Source organism: Carassius carassius, chromosome 22 (assembly GCF_963082965.1).
Source record: "Carassius carassius chromosome 22, fCarCar2.1, whole genome shotgun sequence".
In the NCBI taxonomy this organism is placed as follows: domain Eukaryota; kingdom Metazoa; phylum Chordata; class Actinopteri; order Cypriniformes; family Cyprinidae; genus Carassius; species Carassius carassius.
The window spans coordinates 7,265,057-7,292,237 of NC_081776.1; the positions used below are offsets into that span (position 1 = coordinate 7,265,057).

At 40.2% G+C, this 27,181-nt stretch overlaps 1 protein-coding gene across 2 annotated transcripts; it reads left to right on the plus strand.

Annotated features, from left to right (window-relative positions):
- The first annotated feature begins 6,109 nt into the window (after positions 1-6,109).
- Positions 6,110-26,964, plus strand: LOC132098813 (tetraspanin-11-like). Of its 2 annotated transcripts, none has more exons than XM_059505028.1 (7): positions 6,110-6,196; positions 7,970-8,161; positions 9,900-9,974; positions 10,169-10,273; positions 20,444-20,602; positions 21,261-21,347; positions 26,498-26,964. In XM_059505028.1, exons 1-7 carry the CDS (start codon positions 6,110-6,112, stop codon positions 26,555-26,557), a joined length of 765 nt encoding a protein of 254 aa, XP_059361011.1. In that variant the 3' UTR covers positions 26,558-26,964. The 2 variants fall into 2 exon arrangements, with proteins under 2 accessions (XP_059361011.1, XP_059361010.1); XM_059505027.1 differs by lacking the exon at positions 26,498-26,964 and adding an exon at positions 23,543-23,951.
- Positions 26,965-27,181: the final 217 nt, after the last annotated feature.

A 27,181-nucleotide genomic window follows, 5' to 3' on the forward strand; every position in this document is an offset into this window, starting at 1 on the left:
TTAGAACGTAATTCAATAAGCAATGCTAGGTTTGCGCTTTAAACCGCCCCATTTGTTAATTCGCACATCTGTGTTTAATAAATAGGAAATGCCTAAATAGAAACTAATATTGAAATTATCATAATGACTTCTTGGATAGTCCCTCAACTCCATGTTATTTCTTACTCCTACTGAAAGCAAATCGTGCAAAAGTTCTTCCACAGTTTCTAAGCGCCACTTGGAGACCTGTTGAGCCCCGACGCGTCAGCATCCACATCGCCTGCCGCTGCGCGTCGCCGCGCTACACGGAGTCTGACAGATTAGAAAGCAGCGGTCAGTCAAGTGCGTCTTGGTCACGCTGAAAGTTGGAGTTAATAAAGACGGTGCTGACTGAACTCGAGCGCAGCGAGTGCAGAACTGGAGCGATATCAGTAGATGAATTAGTGTCTCCCACACAAGTATGGCACCTCCACTTTCTCAAAATAAAGGACACAGGGCCGATTACTTTTTAGTCCATTTCAAGGCTGAACCTTTTCAGACAAATACGTACTTTTTCATTTACAGACGCTTTTATTCAAGGCGACTGCACTGCATTCAATAAGCTACATCTCATTCGTTCATTCTGTGAATCGAATTCATGGCCCCGGTCTCGGAGTTTCTAATACATCCTGTCTGGACCTTTAGGCTTATCTTTTTTCTTTGCATTTTATATGGTTAGCACAGAAGAAACTACCAGCAGCTGTTGTCTGTGCCAATCCAAGCCCACAGTGGAGCGAGTTCACATGTGTCTGTATACAAAGAGAGGTGAGGAAATCTAGATTTGGAGTCGAACGGCGGCCCTCTCGATGTTTTTACATGCCACCCACTCTTAATGTGGGAGGCTGTCCTGGCCAGAACATATACTCTTTCTCTTCCTGTCACACACACAAACATACACTTTTACATACTTAATGAGTTTAAAGATCAATATCCTCTCCAAATATATATATATAAAGAAATGTTCTCAGTACTGAAAATGTCAACACAGTAAACAAACTCGATCAGTGCTGATTTCAGAAAACTCACAGTAATGGACCTCACGGTGTGATCTACTAGACCGAAATAAAGATGCACTCTATTGTATCCTGCTGAGAGGACTTCCAATACATGGGCTGATAACACTGAAGGACGGATGCCCACGCATGCTGAGTAATACCACACACTTGCACACAGCACCACAACACTGTCAATCACACACACACACACACACACACACACACACACACACGCGCACACACACACCCATGCACGCTTAAAACATATATTAGAACACTAATTATTTTTTTATTTCCAAAAACCCGTCGTTCTGTTTCTGGCATTGAGAATGTTTGCATAAAGTAAGTATCCTTTAATTGCACTTTTTTTATTGCACTATTTTTTATTTTGTGTTATCTTGCTCTTAAAGGAATAGTTCACCCAACAAAAAACAATTGCTGAAAATGTATCCCCCCTCAGGGCATCCAAGCTGAGATGAGTTTGTTTCTTAATCTGAACAGACTTGGATCAATTCAGCACTACATCACTTCCTCACCAATGGATTCTCTGCAGTGAATGGGTGCTGTCAATAAACTGATAGAAACACTACAATAATCCACAAGTAATGAAAACAATCCACAAACTGCTTGTTTGTACTAAATAAGTCCATCATTTGCCCTCTGCATGATATGTCTTTCTCTATTGAAACAGTCATCTCTTATGAATCAGGAGAGAAATATGCACAGATCAAGCATCATTTACAAGCCAAAATGGTCCAAAACAGTTCTAAACATATTAATCAGAATGAGCTTTGCCAGGTATGTTAACACATACGAGGAATTTGTTTTCGCGACAGAAGCTCAGCAGTGCAATGACAGCGACAGAACACAAAACACAATAAGGAATAAAAAATACAAATAGGTAGGTAAGGAATGACAATATACAATATACAACATGTTGATGGATTTCAGTATGAGAGGACAACAGAGGATGACTTTTTCACTGGTGGAAGCATTATAATGGATTACTGACTGGTATTTTGGCCAGAAGTGAAGTTAAAATGACTAATTGATGGAGGTAATTCTTACAATAGAGGTACATATTTTCTTACGACTTTGGAGTCATATGGATTACTTGCAGATTATTGTGATGTGTTTATCAACTGTTTGGACTCTCATTTTGATGGCACCCATTCACTGCATAGGATCCGCTGATGAGCAAGTGGTCTAATGTTAAATTCCCAAATCTGTTCTGATGGAGAAATAATCTACATACTGTATCAGATGGCATGAGGGTGTGTGCATTTTCAGCAAATGTTTATTTTCGGTGAACTATTCCTTTAAGAAGCGACCAAACAGAATCAGTTTGTTTTTTTGTTTGAATGTCTTTATCTGTGTGTTGAAGTGGTCCTGAAACAGCAGGATCGTCCTTGGCCTTGCTGTCGGTCTGCTAAATGAAAGCCTTTTCTCAGACTTCATGGAGGAAGTGTGTGCGTGCACATTTCTGCTCTCTGAGTCAGTAGGTTTCTTTTGTCCTTTTCTTTGTCCTTTTCACAATCCCGGAGGCCGTTTCCATGTGTCCGTTTTCACATATAAACACAAACCATGAATGTGCCATTTAATAGCTTAGAACTGAGGACAGCATGAGGACACAACAATGAAATAACAGGGGAACGGCAGAGAAAACCAGACAGAAACAGGCGGGAATTGCAATGAGACAAATTCAAAAGGATAAACATCAGTTCAATAGGCTGAGCTCCTTTTCAAAGTTCTCTGTCATCTGCTGCATTGTTAATGTCATCCTTTCTTGCCATCTTCCCGATGTTTGTATGTTTGTTATCCCTCATGTCACCACTTGTACCGTGATTTCTAGCTGATCTGCCTCAGATTTGATTCCCAGAATGAAAACTTTGCAGTCTATTGTTGATCAACAGACGTTTTATCTGGAAAAACAGATAGAAGATGCAGAACTCTAATCTCAAATTCAGTGCGCTTTTGTTTGTGTTCATTTCCATTAGGAGCCCTCACAGGGCCAGAATACAGATTAGCAATGACATTTCTCACTTTAAGTGGTTTCTTCGCTCTCTTAGTAGACTCTTTCCATTAATTCAGACATGATGGATAACATTTTCCTCTCTAATGCTGTTTCAGCTGGAAAATTGTGTCATGGACAGGTAACTGCGGCTTATATCCGGTATATGGCGGTGTATGTTTTCCAAATGGGGTTTTGACTTTATTAGTTTACTGGGATTGAGGTTTGAAAGAGAAAGACACACAGAGGAACCCAAAAGGACATAGAGTACAACTGAGTCTTTAAGATCAAATGGAGAGTCAACAGAAACTGTCAGGATTATTTCAATAATGTGAGAGATTCTGTGACTGTGAATTATCAAAGTCCTTTGGGTATCATTATTTACTTTGTCCATGAATTGTCCTTCCTTTCATCTTGGGGACACTGAGAGATGTAGGTACTTTAAATAATTAGAAGTACCTTTATGACAAATCTGTACTTTCACAAAACTAGCATGACTGAAAAAATGTTAGAAACATTAAAAAATAAATAATATGCAACATAATAAATAACTCTACTTGGATGTAAATGATTACTAAAATAAGAAATATGTATTTGTTTGCATAGGGAATGTCATATATTTTATATAACATTGTTTAAAATATAATATGAATAAAATATAATAATAAATATAAGATATAAAATATAATATACACTTTCTCAATGTTATATGCTATTCACTATTTTTATAATTTACTAATTCATACTACAATTTATTTGGCTTGTTTCACAGTTAGCCATTTTTTATCCATGTTCAAAATTTTCACAGTGAACATTTATCTATATTTATGCTGATTTTAAGCTATTTGAATAAATAATATGAATTTATTATTTAAATAAATACATCGAATAGATACTAATAGTTAATAATAAAATGTTTTTTTTCATGTTCATGAAAATGTTTCATGTTTAACTGAAAAATATTAATCACATTAAGTTTATGTTATAATTGTGCAATCCAATTTGATGGAATTTTATATGCACATAAATAATATAATTTCTAAAATGGTAGTTCACCTCCAAAAATAAAATTCTCTTTTATTCACACTTAAGTCAAACCTAAAGTATGAGTTTTTTTTCCTGTCGTACACAATATAAGATATTTTGAAGAATCAAACAGTAGTCATAACAACTGTTTGGTTACCATCAAATCTTCTTGGTTAAGAACAACAGGAAGGAGAGTATGATAACAGAGTTTTCAGATGATCCCTTTAAATTCAGGCCTAAATATGTTACAGTTTAAGAATCAACAGGTTTTTACGGGTTTTACAGTATTCGTCAGCCCTTTGCAGATCACATGAGTCCAGTTCAGAGTAAAGAATAGATTATTTATTTTATTTTTTCAGAAAATGCGACAAAACAACTTACTTAAAAGCACTACTAACAGTTAGTCCACGAGCAGCCTCTGAAGATGAGCAGCTCTCTGTATTTAATCTGAGCTAATGAAGGGGCGGGCTGTAGTTGCATTTCCTCCTCACATCCTGCGCTGACCCTCCGATACCCCGCAGACTGGACACACGCAAGCCTCGCTGGGAAACGAGCTTTAGCTGCTGTTAAGGTAAGTGTAAACACGCTATGTTTTCTTTTTGTGCGATGGAAAGGGACACAGATGTTTGTCTCAAACGCATCTTTAGAGCAGGTGGTTCTAGAAAAATAAAGTGTGCATCACACCACGCAGTTTTATTTTGTTTACGTTCATGAGTGTGGAAAGTCGTGCATGATCAACGCAACTGAGAAACCTGGATGTGTTTTGCGGTGAAGTATAAGGCCAAAGTCCCTTGGTAGTAAAGAAAGAGAAACGGCTGGATAGTAACACCATGTTTTCTTTTCTTTCTTTTTCTTCCTCGGGATAACCACCATTGCTTTCATTGTAGCCTATAGGTTAGTAAGAAGGAAGGAGGAAGATAATAATGTGAACTGAAACGAAATTTTCAGTAGAGTAAGTTCTCATACTATTTACATCCATCAGAAATGAAAATCATCCCCCCTTTTTTAATCTGAGTCAACGTGTCACTCGCTCGCGAGGAAATCACTGCAAACTCCAAATAAACTTTTCAGCTTCCTTTAACCTTAGAAATGTTATCTGTAAGAAACGCTACAGTAAAAATATGTAACCAGTAGAAAAAAAAATTCTTGAAACATTTCTTTGGATACTTGTGGTAACCCATAATGACACAAAGCCTACATGTGTCCCAAATCCCAGCCAACGCCATGGGTCTGTCAACAGAATGGACAAGAGGATAGTTTGTCTTTATCAGGCAGACAGTGAGGTGAATAATAAATGCAAATGCAATGAATAAAATATTATCCTGTACTAAATCCTTATTCCAAATTTAAAGTTCTGCATTTGGAGTCTATCACCATGATAACTAATATGTATTCACTGCTCAATACAAGTATATTGAAAAAGCACTCTATGTGATTACTACTGACACACAGCCTACGTTACAACATGTGATCAGCAAATCAATATGACCCCATATAGTCATTCTGAACAACTTCTTTATGCCTCAGTATCCAAAACAAATTGATAGGTCTTGCAGTGAAAACCCAGACTATTAAATCTATCATAGCAGGGATTTATATAAACCGCAGTCTAATTTTGTGTTTCAGAGCATAATGTGGCACCTTTCTAATCTGGAGCTACATTTGTTGTCCTCAAGGTTTTTAAAACCAGCATTGTGGGTTATAGTGTGTGCAGTTTTGTTGTGTTTTCAACCATTTCAAGCCAAACACCCTCATTTCATCGGCCATACATGGCTGCTGTTTTGACACGCACCGCCTCCACACTAGGCCCTGAGACGTGAGCGTGTCGTCTGTCTGTGGCAGAAACCCATGGGCCACAGCTGTTAATTAACATGTCATAGAAAAGAACAGTGTTTGACTGCCATCTCTCCAAAAGCCTGTTTATGCTCCTGCCCACCTCCTCTTCTTTGTCCTTTTCCCATTTTGTCTCATAAATACGCAAAGTGTGAACAACCACCGCTTCATGAGAACTTCTTTTCTTTAGCACTTATTTTTTTCTCTCTTCTCACTAACAGGAGAGATGGGCAGCTTGTATAAGGATGAGCAGGACAACTGGATCACAGTGTGTCTCAAGTACCTTCTCTTCGTTTTTAACTTCCTGTTCTGGGTGAGTCTTAAATGCAAAAATTAAAATTTGCTGAAAATTTACTCCACCTCAGCTTTACATTTAGACTTACATCACTTGCTCATCAGTGGATCCTCTGCAGTGAATAGGTGCCGTCAGAATGAGAGTCCAAACAGCTGATCAAAATATCACAATAATTAATAAGTAATCCACATGACTCCAGTCTATCAGTTAACTTATTATGAAGTGAAAATCATTTTACAAATATTTTAAATTCAAACTATTCCTCCATTCATAAAAGTTGTTTTGTCTGAATAAAGAGAGAAATATGCACAGATCAAGCACCATTTACAAGTGAAAACAGTCCAAAACCGTTCTGAACTAATATTTTGATGTGAGAGGACAACATGGGAATGACTTCTTCACTTTTTCATTAATAAGGATTATGGAAACCTGTTTTGAAGCTACAGTTTAAAGTTAAAAGGTTGATATTAAGCAGTTATTTCACTTTGTCGTGCATGAAATGATGTTTGGAGAACATTTCCATCTTCTGTTTTATGCAGCATTCTTATGAAATATCAGAGGCAGTGAGAGACAAAAGACAAAGTGTAGGAAGAAAAAGTATATATGTGAATGTAAAAGTGTGATATTCATAACTTAAATTTGAGTTTTGTCCCATCATCTCCTTTTTCTCGTTCTCTTCCCACCCACCTGTGTATTAGCTCAACAAGTACAGTTCCCTCTGGAGTTGAATGTGTTTTCTAAGTTGATCCGAGTGGAGAAAGACAAACCTGCTGTGTGAGCAAAAGCATTTCTTAATATGAAGCATTATTTAATTAAATGCATCTTTATAATTACATCTCTACTACAGTTTCAGACAGATGGATTTCCATAAATCCTAGACAAAGAGAGAGAGAGAGAGAGAGAGAGAGAGAGACAGAGAGAAATCTAGGAAATGATTCAGAAACCAAACTTTCAACCACAATGCATAAACCCGTGCATCAATCGACTTACTTAAACAGATAGTCCACCCAAGTCTGTATGACTGACTTTCTTCTGTGGAACACAAACAGAGAAATTCTGAATATTGTACTTTTTTAATGCTGTTAAAATGCTTCAAAGTAAAAAAAAAAAAAAAAAAGGACAAAGAAGCATAATAAAAGTATCATAAAAGTGGTCCATATGAATTTCAGTCTGTATTTCACACACAGTCCTCATTATATTCACCTTTTGTGCTGCATGGAAAAAAGATTAATGCAAGTTTGAATTGTCATGGGTGAGTAGTAATGACTCATTTTTATTTTTGAGTTATTCTATAAAGCTTAACCTTTATAGAATAACTCTATATATTCAGTATATACTCCAGTGATGTATTCAATACAGAGTTTTTATAAAGGAATTTTCTCCTCAAATGCTAAGTCCTCACTGTGTGTGGTATGCAAGCAGCTCAGGGAGCATTAAAGAGACAATAGGTCTCTGGGATAGCTAGAATTTTAGTTTGGCACTGGAGAGTATCATGGAAAGTGTTGAAGGGAGGAGCCTTGTTGGATTTTCCTCAGTTTCCGACTTGGATAGATCTGAGAAAGAGATAAATGAGTGTGTATGCATATAGATTATTTAAGTCTTTACTTTGCTGCAGCACCACACAGGTGGATCATTAACTTGTGCTGAAATCTCAGGGTGAGGGAATGATTATTTGAGTTGGTTAAATAATGACAAGCCTGTCAAACTATGAAATAACTGTTTATCATTTGAAACTTTTTTGTGTATTAGAAGAAGCATTCTGATATGCTGAGATGCATTTTTGTCTTTCAGATGGGTGGTGGGGTGGTGATGGGTGTCGGGATCTGGACGCTGGTCGATAAAGGAGAGTACCTGAGCCTGCTGGCCTCCAGTACATTCGCCGTGTCCGCTTACATTCTGATCCTGGCAGGAGGGCTGGTGATGGTCACGGGGTTCCTGGGCTGCTGCGCCGTCATACATGAGCAGAGGAGCTGTCTGTCCACGGTGAGGGCATGGAGATGAATGAGAGGACATCATGTTATCAGTTGCACCAATTTATCCATTGTCCAACCACTAATTGCTTTAGATCCCGGCCTCTTTTCATTCACCTCTGTTATTGTTGCTTGTTAGTTCGAGGTGGGTGGCTCCATAGACAAAGCAGAGCTGGCTCCATGGCAGCCGTGACAAATGAGCTGACAGGCATCTGCTTTCTCTCCATTTTATTTCCTTTTTTTAAAGATAGTACCTTGTGTTTGTTCGAAAGAGAGAAAGAGACAACAAGGTTGTTACTGCCACTGCAGCAGTGCTATTTATAGCCCACTCTCACTCAGATGTATGAATCTACTAAGAAGCGCCACCTTGCTACAAATTAATCATTAGGACACTGCCTTTGCTTGTCTGATCTGAGTGCATTGCATTGTGGGAAAAACATATGCATGCATGAATGTCCACACGAGACATGTTGAGGTTAACAGCAGTTTAGTGCACTGTTTTGTTTGAATAACCGTGAATCGGTTTATTTAATTTGCTTCACTGCTCGTGCTGGTGTTTATATAAATTACATCGGGCTTCCTGTCCTTTCTTTTGACCTCTAAATGAGAATTGCAGCATGTATGGATTTGTTTGTTTGCTCTAATTTATTCTTCTCTCACACAAATACACTTTGATGTTTGTGGCATCTCTGGACTCTGTGGTTCGGTCTTCAGTCTCTGCGCATAATTTGATATGCATATTTCTGTTTAATTCTGCTGATTAGTGATGGAAACTTCAGTTTAACTTCACTACTCCCTTTGCAATTAAAATAAAATATGGTGTGTTCATAGAAAGACATGGTGAGTTTGAGTAATGTATAATCTTGAAATGTTGTTTGATGGATGGTTTGTTTTCAGTTATGCCACAAGAAATATTTTCCTGAAAACGTTTTCAAAGGCAGATTCGGGTTGTTATCACCCACTCTCTCTCCCCCACAATAAACTATGACGGCTTATTCAGTTTAGTCATTTATTGTTTCATTTTCCTCTGAGGAAAATGTCACTGTGTCTTTTATTTTCATTTGTCAGGCATCTCCCCCTCTGCCTGCTCTGAGCAAGAAATTGCTTAGAAACCAGTTGTATTTATTTTATCCCCATTACAGGGAAAATATGGTTACATTTTGAAGCTTTTTGAATGTTGATTGTTGATGCGTGAATAAAAAACCTTGTTATAATATAGTTTCTTTTAGAGGAAAGCCATTTAAAATTATGCTTCATAAGGACAAAGGCAAATGAAACTAATTAAGTACAAATTGAACATTTTCTGAACAAAAGATTTTTAAGTTACTGTGGTTGTGAAAGTTTATTGTTTGTAGGTGACATCTGAGCATTTAGTTCAATAGTTAATTCATTTAATTAAATTGAATCTAAAGTAGCTCGAATGTAATTATATTGTTTTGTATTGTATTGGTTTAATACTTTAATAGATTTCTGTTTGTTTGTTTGTTTGCATGTTTGTTTGTTAATTTGCCCTTTTTAGCAGTTCAGTTTTTATATCAGATTATTTTTTCATTTATTACATTTTTAGTTTTATGGAACATCCCCTTGACATTCATGACTTTATATATAATCATTTGTATAACAGGAAACAGTATTTTCAAATTCGTATAGCGTATCTAGTGTGGTAATCGTTATTATTTCAATAAATTCTAATTCAAATTCAATGACTGGATTTCCTGTTTCCTGACAAGGATGTTGTATCATTTGTCTAGTACTTCTCCTGTCTGCTTCTGATCTTTCTAATTGAGTTGGTGGCTGGTGTTCTGGCCTACGTTTATTATCAGTCGGTGAGTGAACTTCTAGACACACTCTATATTACTACAAAAGAAAGATCTAAAGAACCAACTCCAATTTGCTTTTATGATGGATGTAGTTGTACGACCATACACGACTGGCATTTGACAGATGACACTGCATACTGCTCACTCTCTATCTTTTTGTCCATTTCTCTCTGTCTTTCTCATCTCTCTATCTCTCCCAGCTGAGTGAAGAGCTGAAGCAGCACTTGAGCAAGACAATGACAGAGAACTATGCCCAACCTGGAAAAGAGAGCATCACACATTCTGTGGACAGACTACAGCAGGATGTGAGAAATGCCAAATCCCAGAATGTTACTGGGCCTTTTCAACTCACCTTTTTGCTGTACACACAAATATAAGAATCAGTGTATTGAACATTTTACTTAATAAGATTAGAGAAAAAAAACAAGAGTATATGTGTCACGTTTCTGATCTTTGTTTCCTTATTTGGTCACCTTCCTTTTCTTGTTTTAGTTAAGTGATTGATCCCCACCTGTTTCCAGTTCCCTCATTACCTTCTGTGTGTATAATTACCCGTTCTGTTCAGTTCCTCCTCGTCCGTGATTGTTTAGCGTTGTTGATGTGTTCGTTGTATGTATGCTAAATGTAATCCTGTTAATATAGTCTGTACCTTCTTCATCAGTAAACTCCTTATTTGTTCCAGTTCCTCTTCTCTCCCTTTGTTTTACGTTTAGCACCACCACATCTGTAACAGAATCACGAACCTAAACAGTATAGTTTATTTTAGCTGCGTTTTTCTTTCTTTTTGATTTTTTGCCTTTTTTTTTTCATCCTCTCCCGGAATGGCCATCCCAGCAGTCCGTCTCCTATGCCTGGAGCAACTGGACCGTTCGCTGGAGGACCACACCAGGGACTTTCTAGATCTGGCGTGCCTTACTCACTTACCCGACCGCTCGCTCTCTAACTTTTTCTATACCGGCCTGAGCGAGCGGAGTAAGGCACGCCTACCAGCAAACGGTCCCCGAGAGGATTTCGCCGCTTTTGTGGAGTGGGTGCTGGAGAAAAATGGTTCTTCATTTACCATCAGCACCGCCGAAGAGGATATCTCCAGCCCCACTCCCGACCCAGAGACCAGCCAGCCACCATCAAGCCACACGGAGCCAGAGCCCACCGCAGCCGCAGAGCCCGAGCCTAAGCAGGACGTCGAGAGCGCGACTGACCAGGTGTGTGAGCCGGCAACACCGTGCATCGTGGGAGTCCTCGTGGAGATCGAGGGCGTGGAGGAAAGCCCTGCCCACACGCCTGCGACTAAGGGTGAGCTGTATTCGGTCTCGGGAAATATGGAGCAACTTATGGATCTAATGGACTGGTCTATGGAGGTAATTCCTGTATCCCCTGTGTTTCCGCTGGTTCCATCCAGCCCTGATCCCCTTGTATACCCTCTCAGTCTCCCACTCCTACCTCCTCCAGTCAGCTCCTCTGCTCCATTTCCGCTGGTTCCGTCCAGCCCTGAATTTTCTGTTTCTCCGCTGGTTCAGCCCAGCTATGAATTTTCTGTTTCTCCGCTGGTTCCGCCCAGCCCTGAATTTTCTGTTTCTCCGCTGGTTCCGCCCAGCTATGAATTTTCTGTTTCTCCGCTGGTTCCGCCCAGCTATGAATTTTCTGTCTCTCCGCTGGTTCCGCCCAGCTCTGAATTTTCTGTCTCACCGCTGGTTCCGCCCAGCTCTGAATTTCCTATGTCTCCGCTGGTTCCGCCCAGCTCTGAATTTTCTGTCTCACCGCTGGTTCCGCCCAGCTCTGAATTTCCTATGTCTCCGCTGGTTCCGCCCAGCTCTGAATTTTCTGTCTCACCGCTGGTTCCGCCTAGCTGTGAATTTCCTATGTTTCCGCTTGTTCTGTTCAGTATTAGTTTTTTCTTTAGTTCCATTTTGATTTGTATAAGTAGTTCAGGTGTGACTCCTTGTGGTGAAAACCGTTATTACAATACTCAATAAAACGAAACAGAAAGCATTTAAAACAATAGAAGAAGAGTCGTTTTCTGTGATCTGCATTTTGGATGCTGTCTAATCCTTGGAGTAGATACGACCGTAAGTTATAAATTTCATATTGAAAATAACTGCAATAATGTTGTGTTAGTTTAATTTAAAGCTGGTCATTATTAAGATGTTTGTAAGTAGATGTTTGATTCTGAAATATAGCGCGACCTGACGGCTAATATGCTAATAAGGTTGCAGAGTCACATTTTTTTCTTCAGAGTCATAATTCGGTTGTCTATTTTGTTGTTTAATTCTGTAAACGGAAGTTTGTGAATGTGAAAATGTTCATGCTATTTTGTAAATCATTTTGTAATTTTTTTTTTTTTGTGTGTTTCTTTTAGTTTTACAGTAAAGTAAAGTGTGCATTACATAAGCACAATGAAGAACGTGTGATGGAGCTTTATTTCTGTTAGCTGTCTGTCAATCTTTGGTTCAGAACACCATTGCCAGGGCAGAACAGTAAAAGGTCGACTGCACGGCGGGTGAAGACAAACAATCAGGATTTCGTCCAGCTTACATGTAATACTACATTATCAAGATGGATGAGTCACAGCCTCTCAGGAAAGAAGAGGAAGTTGACCAACCGCTAGAAACAAAATCCCGGTCAAGCAGATCACATCGTTCAAGTAGATCTTCGGCTAGTGCAGCTGCGACCACAGCAAGAGCTAAAGCAGCCGCATGCAAAGTAAAGGCCTCTTATGCCGAAAAGGAAGCTATCATGATGAGAGAAAGAGCTCAAATTGAAGAGCATCAACAGAAAGCACTAGCTGAGACAGCTCGCAGAAAAGCAGAAGTTGAAGCTGATTTATACGTGTTACAACTGCAGAAAGAAGCTGTAGCAGCATCTACAGAGGCAGAAGTTTATGAAGCTGCAGTTTATGAAGAAGACGGAGCAAGTGTCGGCCTAGAAAAAGAATCATGCATCTTAAGTAGAACTGAACGCACAGAAGAGTATGTGCAGAAACATTCTCCGCAAAGAAATGCTCCTGATTTGACTCCTAATTCACAACATGTAAGTGAGGGATCAAGTTATGTGACACGGAGTTATGTTGCAGGCTCACTAAGTTCTCTCCCTTCAACAATGAAGGAGGAATCGAATGCAGAGACAATTCCTATGAAGCAGGAAAAGACAACTCCGCACAACTTCCAGTGTTCTAGTTCAAAGGTAAAAGTGGAGCCATATGATGGAGATGATGAAGTAAAGCATCAAAAATATTCAGTACGGATGCAACGTGACTCTTGCCTGTCCTCTCAAGTTCCTGCTGAGTGCTTTACTCCAGCACCATCATCACCACATGCAAGTGACTTTACTACATTTTTGCTGAAGAAAGAAATGGTGAGTTCTGGCTTGTTCCAATTTGATGACTGTCCGGAAAATTACTGGGCGTGGAAAACGTCTTTTCGAGCTGTAACCAGTGAACTCAATATAACAAGTAGAGAGGAGATCGATCTTCTTGTCAAATGGCTTGGTCCTGATTCGTCCAGTCATGCCAAACGAATCAAATCAGTTCATGTCGGTGATCCAGCCTTAGGAGTTTGTATGATATGGCGTCGCCTGGAGGACTGCTATGGGTGTCCAGAGGTCATCGAGCAGGCGATGTTAAAGAGACTTGACGCATTTCCTCGCATCACAATCAAAGACAGCCATCGTCTGAGAGATCTTGGGGACTTGCTGCTTGAACTGCAGTCAGCAAAAGAAAGTGGTCGTTTACCTGGACTTGCTTACCTTGACAAAGCACGGGGAGTCAACCCCATCATAGAAAAACTCCCATTCAGTCTTCAAGACAAGTGGATCACGCAAGGTTCCAGGTACAAAGAAGACCATAAGGTATACTTTCCTCCTTTCAGCTTCTTTGTTGAATTTGTTTGTAGACAAGCTAGAACTAGAAATGACCCTAGCTTTGCTCTTGCTTCAACTGGCTACTCAAACAACTCAAAATCCGACGGAGCTGCCAAGTTGAGTAACAGAACTTCTGTCTTCGTCAAGAAAACTGAAATAATGGCTGCACAACCAAACCAAGACAGACACTTAGACAAGAATGTAGATCCAGACAAGTTTTGCACCATACACAATAAACCTCATCCACTTTACAAGTGTCGCACATTCAGGAGCAAACACCTGGATGAACGAAAAGCGCATTTGAAGGAAAAGTTTGTCTGTTTTAGATGTTGTGCTTCCACTAAGCATGTTGCGAGAGACTGCAGAGCATCTGTTAAGTGCAGAGAATGCAACAGTGACCGACACATTGCAGCCATGCATCCGGGTCCTGCTCCATGGTCCACTGAAGTGTCTGTATCAACAGCAGATCAAAACATGGAAAAAACAGACGAAGAGACTGCTGAGGTCAACAACAAGTGCACTGAGATTTGTGGAGATGCTAGTAGGCCCAAGTCATGTTCAAAGATTTGTCTCATAAATGTTTATCCCTCTAATCAACGTGAAAGAGCCAAACGCATTTATGCTGTACTGGACGAACAGAGTAATAGATCATTAGTGAAGTCACAGTTCTTTGATCTGTTCAACATTGTTAGCAGTTCTTCCCCCTATACACTGAAGACATGTTCAGGTGTAGTGACTACGGCGGGGAGGAAAGTAAATGGATTCTCTGCTGAATCGCTTGATGGAAAAACAGTAGTTGCTCTTCCGCCTTTGATAGAGTGTAACACTTTACCAGATGACAGATCGGAGATTCCTACGCCAGAGTTAGCTATGTGTATCCCCCACCTCACTGCTGTGTCAGAGAAAATTCCGCCTTTAGATCCTTGTGCTCCTATCCTTCTCCTTTTGGGTCGAGATATTCTTAGTGTGCACAAAGTGCGTGAACAACGAAACGGACCCCTCAACACACCATACGCGCAGCGCTTAGACCTGGGCTGGGTGGTAGTGGGAGAAGTTTGTCTGAATGGGACTCATTGTCAGTCCAACGTGAACGCTTATAAGACCAACATACTTCCAAATGGGCGAACTTCATTCTTCTCTCCATGCACAAAGAGTTTCAGTGTCATAGAACGGGGTGAGTCATCTTTTTTGTCATATCTACCCGACCCACCATGTTCTCTCAAGGGTTCAAAAACCAGTGAGAACTATACAAAGGGCTTAAAAGAGAATGTGTTCTTCAGATCTTCAGAGGATGATAAATCAGCTTTATCTGTAGAGGATCGAGTCTTTCTCGACATAATGGACAAAGAGGTGTACCTTGATGATGATAACCACTGGGTGGCGCCACTTCCATTCCGCTCTCCAAGAAAGCAACTCCCGAACAATAGAGAGCAAGCTATACAAAGGCTGAACTCATTGCAGCGCACTCTTTCAAAGAAACCGAATATGAAAACGCATTTCTTTGGTTTTATGCAGAAGGTGATTGAAAATGAGCAAGCAGAACCTGCTCCACCCTTACAATCAGGGGAAGAATATTGGTATTTACCGATTTTTGGAGTTTACCACCCACACAAACCTGACAAAATTAGGGTGGTCTTTGATTCGAGCGCCCAGTATGGAGGGGTGTCCCTTAATGATGTTTTGATGAGCGGACCTGATCTTAACAATACCCTTTTGGGTGTGCTTTTGCGCTTCCGTAGGGAGAAAGTAGCTGTGATGGCGGACATAGAACAAATGTTCTATTGTTTCAAAGTAAAAGAGCAGCATCGCAATTATCTTCGCTTTCTTTGGCACAAAGACAACTGTGCAGAAAAGGAGATCATTGATTACAGAATGACCGTGCACGTCTTTGGCAATAGTCCGTCGCCAGCGGTTGCTATATATGCCTTAAGACGAGCAGCAGAACTAGGCGAAGAAGAGTACGGAATGGATGCTAAGAACTTCGTGTTACGCAACTTCTACGTTGACGATGGCATCACATCTGTCCCTACTGAAAGAGAAGCCATTGATCTCCTAAAGCGAACGCAAGCAATGCTGTCAAGGTCAAGCTTGAATCTGCATAAAGTGGCTTCTAACAGTGCTACGGTGATGGAATCTTTTCCATCCAGTGAGAGAGCCAAAGATCTCAAAGACCTGGATTTTGATAAAGACCCAATACCTCTCCAACGCAGCCTTGGTATAAGTTGGAACATCAAGGAAGACTGCTTTACATTTAAAGCTTCTCAAGATCTCAAACCCTTCACTCGAAGAGGGATCCTTTCCACCGTCAATAGTTTATATGATCCTCTCGGGTTTGTCTGTCCAGTCACTATGCAAGGTCCCTACTGAAAGAGAAGCCATTGATCTCCTAAAGCGAACGCAAGCAATGCTGTCAAGGTCAAGCTTGAATCTGCATAAAGTGGCTTCTAACAGTGCTACGGTGATGGAATCTTTTCCATCCAGTGAGAGAGCCAAAGATCTCAAAGACCTGGATTTTGATAAAGACCCAATACCTCTCCAACGCAGCCTTGGTATAAGTTGGAACATCAAGGAAGACTGCTTTACATTTAAAGCTTCTCAAGATCTCAAACCCTTCACTCGAAGAGGGATCCTTTCCACCGTCAATAGTTTATATGATCCTCTCGGGTTTGTCTGTCCAGTCACTATGCAAGGTAAAGCTCTAGTGAGAGAAAAACCACAGAACCTAGTCAATGGCATTACGTCTGTTCTGAACAGAACCCAGCAGATCATGCCACCAGGTTTGTGGCAGCAGGTCACTTACCCCTTACCAACTGGTTTTCAGGTCCAGAGTTCCTTAGGGAATGTGGCCCTATAGAAGGTAGTTTAGGAGAGTCATATGGACTTGTCAAAGCAGAAGAGGATGTTGAAATTTGCTCCCAAGTGAAAACACTGGCAACTAACGTCAAAGAGCACTTACTAGGCTCAAGCAGATTTGAACGTTTCTCAAGGTGGAGATCTTTGGTGAGAGCTGTCGCTACTCTGACGCACATCGCAAAATCATTCTCACAATCTTTTCCTGACACACACTGTCGGAAATGGCATCTGTGTACTAAAACCTCAGGTGTGGAGATATCACAAGCCAAGTTGACTATAGTCAAAACCGCACAACGAGAAGTGTACCAGGAGGAATTTGAGAGTTTGACTAAGTTTGGTAAAGTCTCACAGCGTAGCACACTCCTGAGGCTTGACCCCTTTGTGGACAAGGAGGGTCTGTTAAGAGTTGGGGGTCACATTCACTGTGCTGACATCTCTGACCTAGAGAAGCATCCCTTGATAATCCCTCCCAACCATCATGTGACTGGTCTTTTAATTCAGCATTGTCATGATCAAGTGGCTCATCAAAGCCGGCATTTTACTGAGGGTGCTATACGTAGTGCTGGATTGTGGATAGTCAGTGGCAAAAGATCTGTTTCAAATATCATCCACAAATGTGTGCTATGCAAGAGACTGAGAGGTAAAGTAGAGAGTCAGAAGATGTCGGCTTTGCCTTCAGATAGAGTTTCTGTAGATCCACCTTTCACCCACACAGGTCTTGATGTTTTTGGACCATTCACTGTGGTGACACGTAAGACAAGAGGGCATAACGCTGAGAACAAGCGATGGGCTGTCGTATTCAGTTGCTTAAATACCAGAGCAGTTCACTTAGAGGTAGTGGAGTCCCTATCAGCGTCAAGCTTTATATGTGCTTTGCGTCGCTTTTTGGCTGTCAGAGGACCAGTGAGGCACTTTCGTTCTGACAGGGGGACAAATTTCCTTGGAGCAGTCAAGGAACTTCAAATTGACAGTAGCGGCTCAGAGTTGAAAGGCTTCTTGCAGAATCAAGGTTGCACGTGGACCTTTAATGCTCCACATTCCTCCCAAATGGGAGGAGTGTGGGAAAGAATGATCGGGATTGCCAGACGTATTCTGGAGGCTCTCTTGATGAAAACTCCCACAAGACTCACGCATGAGGTCTTAACAACTTTAATGGCTGAAGTCATGGCCATTATGAACTCCAGACCCTTAACCCCAATCTCATCAGATGCGGGCATGCCCCAAGTGCTTTCACCAGCAATGCTCTTAACTCAGAAGGCGAGTGTTGCTCCAGCCCCTCCAGGAAATTTGAGATAGGTCACCTGCACAAAAATCAGTGGCGTCAAGTCCAGATGTTGGCTAATTCATTCTGGAAGCGATGGAAGCAGGAGTACTTGTCCACCTTGCAACCCAGGAGAAAATGGACAGAGGAGAGAAAGAGTATTCAGGAAGGAGACCTTGTTCTGTTGAAGGATGGAGAAGCTAAGCGCAGTGAGTGGCCAATTGGTCTCATAGCAAAGACCATAGCCTCATCTGATGGAAAAATTCGTAAGGTTATGGTGAAGACTGCTAAGCAGGGGGTATTCAGAGAGTACTTAAGACCTATATGTGATGTTGTCTTACTTTTGTCAAATAATCGGAATGCATAGTGGTATAACACAAGTTATACCAGGCGGGGAGTGTTCTGTTCAGTATTAGTTTTTTCTTTAGTTCCATTTTGATTTGTATAAGTAGTTCAGGTGTGACTCCTTGTGGTGAAAACCGTTATTACAATACTCAATAAAACGAAACAGAAAGCATTTAAAACAATAGAAGAAGAGTCGTTTTCTGTGATCTGCATTTTGGATGCTGTCTAATCCTTGGAGTAGATACGACCGTAAGTTATAAATTTCATATTGAAAATAACTGCAATAATGTTGTGTTAGTTTAATTTAAAGCTGGTCATTATTAAGATGTTTGTAAGTAGATGTTTGATTCTTGAGACATAATTCGGTTGTCTATTTTGTTGTTTAATTCTGTAAACGGAAGTTTGTGAATGTGAAAATGTTCATGCTATTTTGTAAATCATTTTGTAATTTGTTTTTTTTTTGTGTTTCTTTTAGTTTTACAGTAAAGTAAAGTGTGCATTACATAAGCACAACGAAGAACGTGTGATGGAGCTTTATTTCTGTTAGCTGTCTGTCAATCTTTGGTTCAGAACACCATTGCCAGGGCAGAACACCGCTGGTTCAGCCCAGCTCTGAATCTTCTGTGTCTCCGCTGGTTCCGCCCAGCTCTGAATCTTCTGTGTCTCCGCTGGTTCCGCCCAGCTCTGAAGTTTCTGTGTCTCCTGTATTCCCTCCCAGCCTCCCTCTCCCACCTCCTCCTAGACCTGCCAGTCCCTCTGCTCCACTTCAGCTGGTTCCGTCCAGCCCTGATCCTCCTGTCTTTCCTCCCATCCTTCCTCTCTCTCCTCCTCCTAGACCAGCCAGTTCCTCGTCATCCCTGCTGGTGCCAGTCAGTCCCGCACCTCACCCTCCGCGCCGCTGGACTGCCAGTCTCCAGCTCTGCCTTGGCGCGTTAAGGCCCTGTCTCCGCCTCCAGCCTCCGAGCCCTGGACTCCTCCTCGGTCCTTCGACCCAGCGGCTCCGCCTTGGCTCTTAGCTCCCTCGTCTCCACCATGGCCTGGCATCCCACCTGCTCCACCGGGCTCCCTCGTCCCTCCGGCTCCACCTTGGTCAGTCGTCGACCATCCGCCGCCTCGGGACTCCACTCCTCTGGTTCCACATCGTCACTCCATCCCTCCGGCTCTGTCAAGCTCCTCCTTCCCTCTGGTTCCACCGTCATCCTCAGTCACTCCGGCTCCACAGCGGTCTTCCAGGACCCCGCCTTCGCCTTGGTCACCAGAGCCTTCTGCTCCACCTAGGCCCTCCGGATCCTCGACGTCACCCTGGCTCTGCGGCTGTGCTGCTCCATCTTGGGCTCCTCACCCACCGGTGCAGTCTCCGCCTGTCGGCCCCCTGGTGTCGTCGACCCCTTCACCATGGCTCCTCCCACCATCGACTCCACCATGGATCTCCGTCCTGGCTGGTCTCTGGTGGACCATCTTGCTCCTCCTGCTCCGGGCTCCTCCCTGGCTCCTCCCTCCTTCCACTCCGCCCTGGTCCCTACCTTCATGCTCCCTCGTCACCTGCTCCTGGCCTACTCCTCGCCCGCCTCCAGAACCCCCACCCTCCCTCCGCTGGTATTCCTCTTGCGGTGCGAGGATGCACCGTTCCGGGAAGGGGCGAGCTGTCACGTTTCTGAACTTTGTTTCCTTATTTGGTCACCTTCCTTTTCTTGTTTTAGTTAAGTGATTGATCCCCACCTGTTTCCAGTTCCCTCATTACCTTCTGTGTGTATAATTACCCGTTCTGTTCAGTTCCTCCTCGTCCGTGATTGTTTAGCGTTGTTGATGTGTCCGTTGTATGTATGCTAAATGTAATCCTGTTAATATAGTCTGTACCTTCTTCATCAGTAAACTCCTTATTTGTTCCAGTTCCTCTTCTCTCCCTTTGTTTTACGTTTAGCACCACCACATCTGTAACAATATGGGTAGGGCAAGTTATTTTTAAATTGTATTTTTTAGTTTTTTGTGAGATGGTAATGGAACATGAGTGATTCTAATCACACAAACTACTACCTAATAAACAATCATGTAAAATCACTACTGTGAAAGAAAATAATGCAGAAATATAAGCACCCCATACCAGACCACTTTGCATGCTGATCCTAATTAATCCCATAACTCCCTTACCTTCATCTTTTAGTTCAAGTGCTGTGGGAGCAACAACTCATTTGACTGGACACACAGCGCGTACATCATGTCCCTGGAAGCGGAGAAAAGATTGGTCCCAGACAGCTGCTGTAAGACCATCACCCATCAGTGTGGAAAGAGAGACCACCCCTCAAACATCTACAAGGTGGAGGTGGGTCAGATACTGTTAACCTCAAATCAACCACAACACCCAACATATATGTAACATGTGTCTATTCATCTTTACTTAACTTGCTTTACAAAACACAGAAATCCAAGTACACTAAAGGGACTTTGTTAATTTACTGTTGTAGCATAGTGGTTTCAGACAAAGCCACCACAGGCTTTGATGCTCCCTCATTGTCTGTGGGAACTACAGTACGCCTGTAAACCATATCATCATGTTTGATATGCCCTTTGGAAGTCATTTAGACTAAGAAAGCACAGCAGTGAGCAAAGCAGGTGTGACTGGTAACATATATGAGCTTGTAAAGTGTGAGGTAACACTACAGTTAATGGCTGCTAAGCTCTCTTTATTCTGTATTCTTTGGGAACCATCCGCTGGTGTGATAAATAATACAATATGACACTGGTTTTACTGGCCTCTAGCGGGCCATTAGTTTTATTCTTTACGTGGTCTGTTGAGGCAGTACCCACAATACTGTTGCGTAAATCATTCAATACAAAATTCACCCATATAGCTGTAACTCTTCATCAGTCTGCAAAATAAATCAGTTTACTCATTTACAAATGGGCACTGACACTGAAAAGAAAAAAACATGAGCTGTACATTATTCAGAAGTAGTTATAGGTGCTGTGGTCTCTTACAGGGCGGCTGTATCACTAAACTGGAGCAGTTTCTGTCAGATCACTTGCTCATTATTGGTGCTGTGGGAATAGGTGTGGCCTGTCTACAGGTAAGCCCCGCCCTCCTCAGGTGTACTGTGCAATTAAAGGGATAGTTCACACAAGCTGAATCTGCAGTAGTCATTACACCAGTGTGACATGATCTTTCAGAAATCATTCTAATTTGCTGCTCAAGAATTGCTTGTTATTGCCTTAACTGTCACTTTTGGGTCAATTTAATGTGTCTTTGCTGGATAAAATTATTTAGTTCTTTTAAAAAATAAATAGTGGCCTCAAATATATGCATATGTATATACAGTATATGGTATTATTTATTTATTTATTGTATATTTATACTTGGAGTATACTTTTATACTTTGAGCATACTTTACAATATATTTTTTTGTGTTTATGTCTAATTACTATGAAGTACATCTCAGAGAAACAGTAGGAACAAAGGATCATTAAGTTTTTCTGATGTGGTTCAATAACACGAAAGCCTTCACTAAAATAGCTGATGCAACGACCTGCGGGCAATCGTTTAATGGACTCTGTTTTTGTCCCCGACCATTAATGCGCATGGTAGTCTCACAGAGCACTGCCCGCTGGGTAAAAATAGGTGGAGACAGCATGCAGGTTTGAGAAAATGAATGATAAGAGATAAAGAGCTCTTAGCTTTAAGTGCAGATCTCACAGTGTGAGTGCTGAGTTCACTGCAGGGGTGCAGAGGCCCATTGATCTGTTTCCTTTGAATAAACTCTGTATATAAACACCACTGAAATGTGACTCTAGCTCTGACCTCATATTGATTCTCTGAGCCGGGAGGGATATATAATGAGCAGAGATTTATCTTTTAAGAACTTTATCCCATTTCTTGTCTTTTTAGTGGATAGTGGCGGTTTTTATGTGCTGTACAGAAGTTTTTTTTCTCACTATTCAAAATGTTTTTTCTCAAAATTACTATGTAGTACTGTATATTGGATGTTAGTCCCATATAGTTGGTCAAATTGGTTTAATAAATTCCCCAAAGTCAGTTGAATTAACAGTCAACTGAACTTTTTTTTTTCTGCGAAGATTTAAGTAGATGCATAAAACTGTAACTGTAAATATGTCAGGATTTCAACATATGCAGCATTAATGCAACGTTTCCAGCATTAGGGTCTCAGTTGATGGTCATGTGATCATTTCATCCAGGAAATGTGAAGCTCTGGAGTGATTAGGTGACTAAAAATAAATCCTGTGTTGACTTTAATGTAATGATTTTACTGTAAAAAGCCACAATGTAGCTTGAAGTGGCTCTCTAGAGGGAGCGCTAATTAAATTGATCCTCTTCTGTGATCGTTCATTATGGCAGTGCTGCTCTGCAGGGGTCTAGAGCATTGGTTCACATTCAGAACATACTGTTAAACATACTATTGCTTGGTTTGATCTTTTCTGTGTAATCGCAGCATTGTATCTATGAAGAAACTAGTTAAAAACTGTAATTTTCACTTTAAGTTAATATCACAAAGTGATTAGCATTTAATTGACAATAAATACAACTAATACAAAAATAGAAAACACACTGAATTATGTTACTGAGTTAAAGAATAAAGCAGCTTTAAATGTAATATTTCACTTCAGAAAAGGACATGCCATTTTTAAAATTAATGAGTGAATTGTTTATTTACATGAACTGTGCAAACAAACTGATTTTCTTTTTCCCTGCTGTAAAAATGTGATAACGTATCAAGATAACGTACCAAGGTGGGAAGTCGTGGCCTAATGGTTAGAGAGTCGGACTCCCAATCGAAAGGTTGTGAGTTCGAGTCCCGGGCCGGCAGGAATTGTGGGTGGGGGGAGTGCATGTACAGTTCTCTCTCCACCTTCAATACCACGACTTAGGTGCCCTTGAGCAAGGCATCGAACCCCCAACTGCTCCCCGGGCGCCGCAGCATAAATGGCTGCCCACTGCTCCGGGTGTGTGCTCACAGTGTGTGTGTGTGTTCACTGCTCTGTGTGTGTGCATTTCGGATGGGTTAAATGCAGAGCACAAATTCTGAGTATGGGTCACCATACTTGGCTGAATGTCACTTCACTTTCACTTTTTTTTTTCACTTTCACTTTGTCTTTCCTTGAACATATTTTTCTCATATTGTCTTATTGTTGTAATGTTTGTCTTAAATATCTCTGTCTCTGTTTTGTCTTTGTTTTGTTTGTCTTTCTCTCTGTCTCTTTCTTTTTGGTTGTATCTTTCTTATCTGTTTTTGGTGTGTGTGTCATGAAGCTGGTGGGAGCAGTGTTGACTGCCTGCTTTATTTATCTCCTTTATAAAGAAGAGGAAGAAGACTTTTCTGATGTTTGACTGGCTAGTGCCAGTGTTTGATTCCTGAAGCTCTGTGTGTTGAGAAGGTCGGCCATTTGAGTTTGTGCTTGTGTTTGTGCATGTGTGCATATCCATGCGCCTTGTTCCTGTCACTTCATGTCCACCTTATGCTTTCGGTATTGCTTTTGTGTATCTGTTGGCATGAAACAAGCAGTTTTACACTACACATGCTGAATGCTGCATGGCAAAAAAAGAACAAAAACTCACAACTAATTGCACCAAATAGCATTTTATCATGTTAAAGTTTTGTATTTTGAGACAAAAATTGTTTCATAACAGAATAAGGCAATTAATTGAATATGTTCAGTTATCACTATTATTTGAGAATAAGTGTCGACCGTTTACCTGATATAACCTTTTACCTGCAGCCTGCTGTGGGACTCCCAATGTGTCCGATTTATTTCAGGCCTCTCTCTTCCTGCCTATTGTATCGCTCTCTCTGGACCTAGACTGCTGGAAAGGAGAGCTTTCAAAGGTGTCAACATATCTGCTCAGAAAAAAAGACTTTGTCCCTAGCTTTTGTGAGGGTCTGCTGATTGCGTATAAGTCTCATCTCTCGGTTTGTTGTTGTTGTGCAGTTAATCCCACTTTCATTTGGTTTTATTGTCCTCTGGAGTAGCATTAGAAGTGCTGGCAGACAGCAGTATTACTGCTTCTCACTCATTGCTTTATGACATGGAGGACAATTCCGTGAAAAGAACAAGCTTTTTAAAGGTGAAAATGAAAAATGGACACAAAGGAAGGTATTCTGTAAATTTTCTAAGATGCTCTTTTACATGCACGGAAATTAATGAGGTTTTGAATTGAATGTTCCAAAAATGACAAAGAGGCATAAAGCAGTATAAAATTGTCTTTTGGTGCACTATATTCTACATTTGCTAATGACAGATGACAGATTTGTGTTAAGATAATTCTTTACGACAAATTTATGCAAAGATTGGCGTCAGGACGGATTTTTTTAAAGACATTTATGAACTATTTTAAAAACTATTTTTAAATAACATTATATTTTAGAATATTACTGTTTTACTGTGTTTTGATCAAATAAATGCAGTCTTGGTGAGTATAACAGACTGCAAAACTGACCCAAACTTTTCAGCTGTAGTAATTATTTGCTGAAATTCATTCTTTTTGCTCTATTTTTAAATCTTTTGTGCCTATTTATGTTATTAAACACTCGAAATGGGATTTTCAAGATATATTTGCACCAGGTTTGGTCCAGTTGACATCAGATATCACTGGTTCTTGTACTTTCCTGATTGCAAAACTGTTTATTTTTTATTGGCCTTCAGGCGCAAATAAGATTATTCCTGTTCGTTTTCATTGTATTGAAAAGAGCAGCTTTGACATTCTGTAAAATATCTTCAAAAGAAGGAATATCATATGGGTTAAGAATGTTGTTTGAGTCTGCAAATTAGAAAAGAGGAAAAATCTATATTACTAAATCTACACTTTGTAATATATTTTGGTTTTGTTCACATTCTGATTTAAGCAAAATAATGCCGCTCAGTTGCACTGTACAATTTTAGCAAGCTTTATGAACTAACATCGGAATGTACCCCATTTTTAGTCCATAAACGACCACACAGTGACACATATTTTACAGTTCCCATTCTGAGGTTCATTTGAAACCTCTAAAAACACTCATAAACCAGAGATCTTATTGGTATGTGCCATGAATACTCATTTGCCCAATAGTTAACTACAGATTAACCAATTTTAAGTTTATGGTTTTTTCCCATAATTGTAAAACAGCTGCACTTCCAGCTCTGGTTTATTTCTGTGTTTGTGGGTAGGATGAGGCTCCTTCATTCTTGTAGAAATGATCGCCCACCAAGAGCCCTCCTAGGACCTGGTTTCCGATTTGTCTTCAGCATTTTCCAGAGGGAGAGAGGAAAAATAAAGCATGGCTGCATGCTGAAACACTCTGTATTTTTAGATAATGTTTTGTAACATGTTGAATAAGTTTGTAAAGGTTTGGGAAGATTCTTATATTTTTATCTCCTATTTATTTTGGGGTTGTTTTTCCCAGGATTACAGCTTGAAGAATATCTCAGGGTTTTTTTTATGCTGTCACAAAAATATGTACCACTCTCATAAGAACTCACCAGTGTGAATCTCAAAATTGTTGCTGTGAATTATTCTACCATCATGGCAATATTAAAAAATGACTTGCCTTTTTGAAATATAGAAATGTGTAAATTAATGTTAATGCTCTTTTCATTATGGTAGTTACCCCTGATCTGAATCTGCCTACACGTTATAGCCTTTATACAAACACGTGCACACACACTCACACACACACACACAAACACACACACACACACACACACACACACACACACATGCTAATTGACCCAATTACAACAACACTCCTACCGGCTGCCTTACATCTTGGTTTCCATAGTAGCTCAACACCGCTTCCCTCTTCCTGCGAGCCTTTTATAAAGAGTGTTTCAACAATTGCCACAAGGCTTTTAAAATATCAGTGCTTTTAAAGGAATGGCTCACCCAAAATGAAAAATTGCTAAAAATGTACACATCCTCAGGCCATTCAAGAAGTATAAGAGTTTGTATCTTCATCAGAACAGATTTGGAGAAATAGTGCAAACAGCTGAATAAAGCATCACAATAGTCCTCAAGTATTCCACACAACATTTTGTGAATTGAAAAGCTGTGTGTTTGTAGTAAAAAAAACCCATCTAACTGGTTTTAACTTCAAACTGTTCCAACTAAAATTTGAGTCCTCTATCTAATATTGTTTTGCCAGCTTATCTAGTCAAATGCAATATAAAATGCAATCTTTACCATTTTCATGTTACTTTGATAATTTTCTATCATTTGTGTGTGTTTCAGATTTGTGGAATGGTGTTCACCTGTTGCCTGCACAGGCGAATTAAACTGGACCCGTACTGACTGCTCAGAAATGTTATATGCCTTTCCTGACACTCAAACACACACAAACATAGCCTTACTACCGTTTCCATTTTAAACTGCATGACCAAACCCATTTACATTGATATAAGGGCTTTATTATCTTTCATTGGTTAAATTTTTAGACAAATGTTGCTATTGTTATTGAATCCTTATAATCTTAATAGTCTTGAAAGATATGGGATATTATTGTCATTTAGATGTCAAGGAATTGGTCAGAAAAAAACACAAATTTTCACTTTTAGTAAATTTTAATATATCAGAGTATTTTTTATTAACCACATATTTGCTTTGATTTACTCATATTAAATGTATGTAATTTGCTGCTCAATCTTAAGGAGGTGTGGGAACCAGCTTATAGGCACAAAATACACTGGACCAATGTCAAAACCATGTTTTATCACACAGTATATTCATAAAACGTGTTTGAAGTTGTAGAACTATCACCGTTTATCATGTTTCAGGTATTCATATTCTGGGAATAAATGCCATTATGTCCACTGTATCATACACTGAGAAAAAAACATTGATACAAATTTTCATTGAGAAATTGCACGTCATTTTGACAAAATAATGACAAAAATAACAAGTAAAACATTACATTTG

Coding starts and splice junctions, on each gene's coding strand:
- LOC132098813 (XM_059505027.1), top strand. CDS start 6,110: ATGGGCAGCTTGTATAAGGATGAGCAGGACAACTGGATCACAGTGTGT. Junction 8,162..9,899: donor AGAGGAGCTGTCTGTCCACG/GTGAGGGCATGG, acceptor TCATTTGTCTAG/TACTTCTCCTGTCTGCTTCT. Junction 9,975..10,168: donor CCTACGTTTATTATCAGTCG/GTGAGTGAACTT, acceptor TATCTCTCCCAG/CTGAGTGAAGAGCTGAAGCA.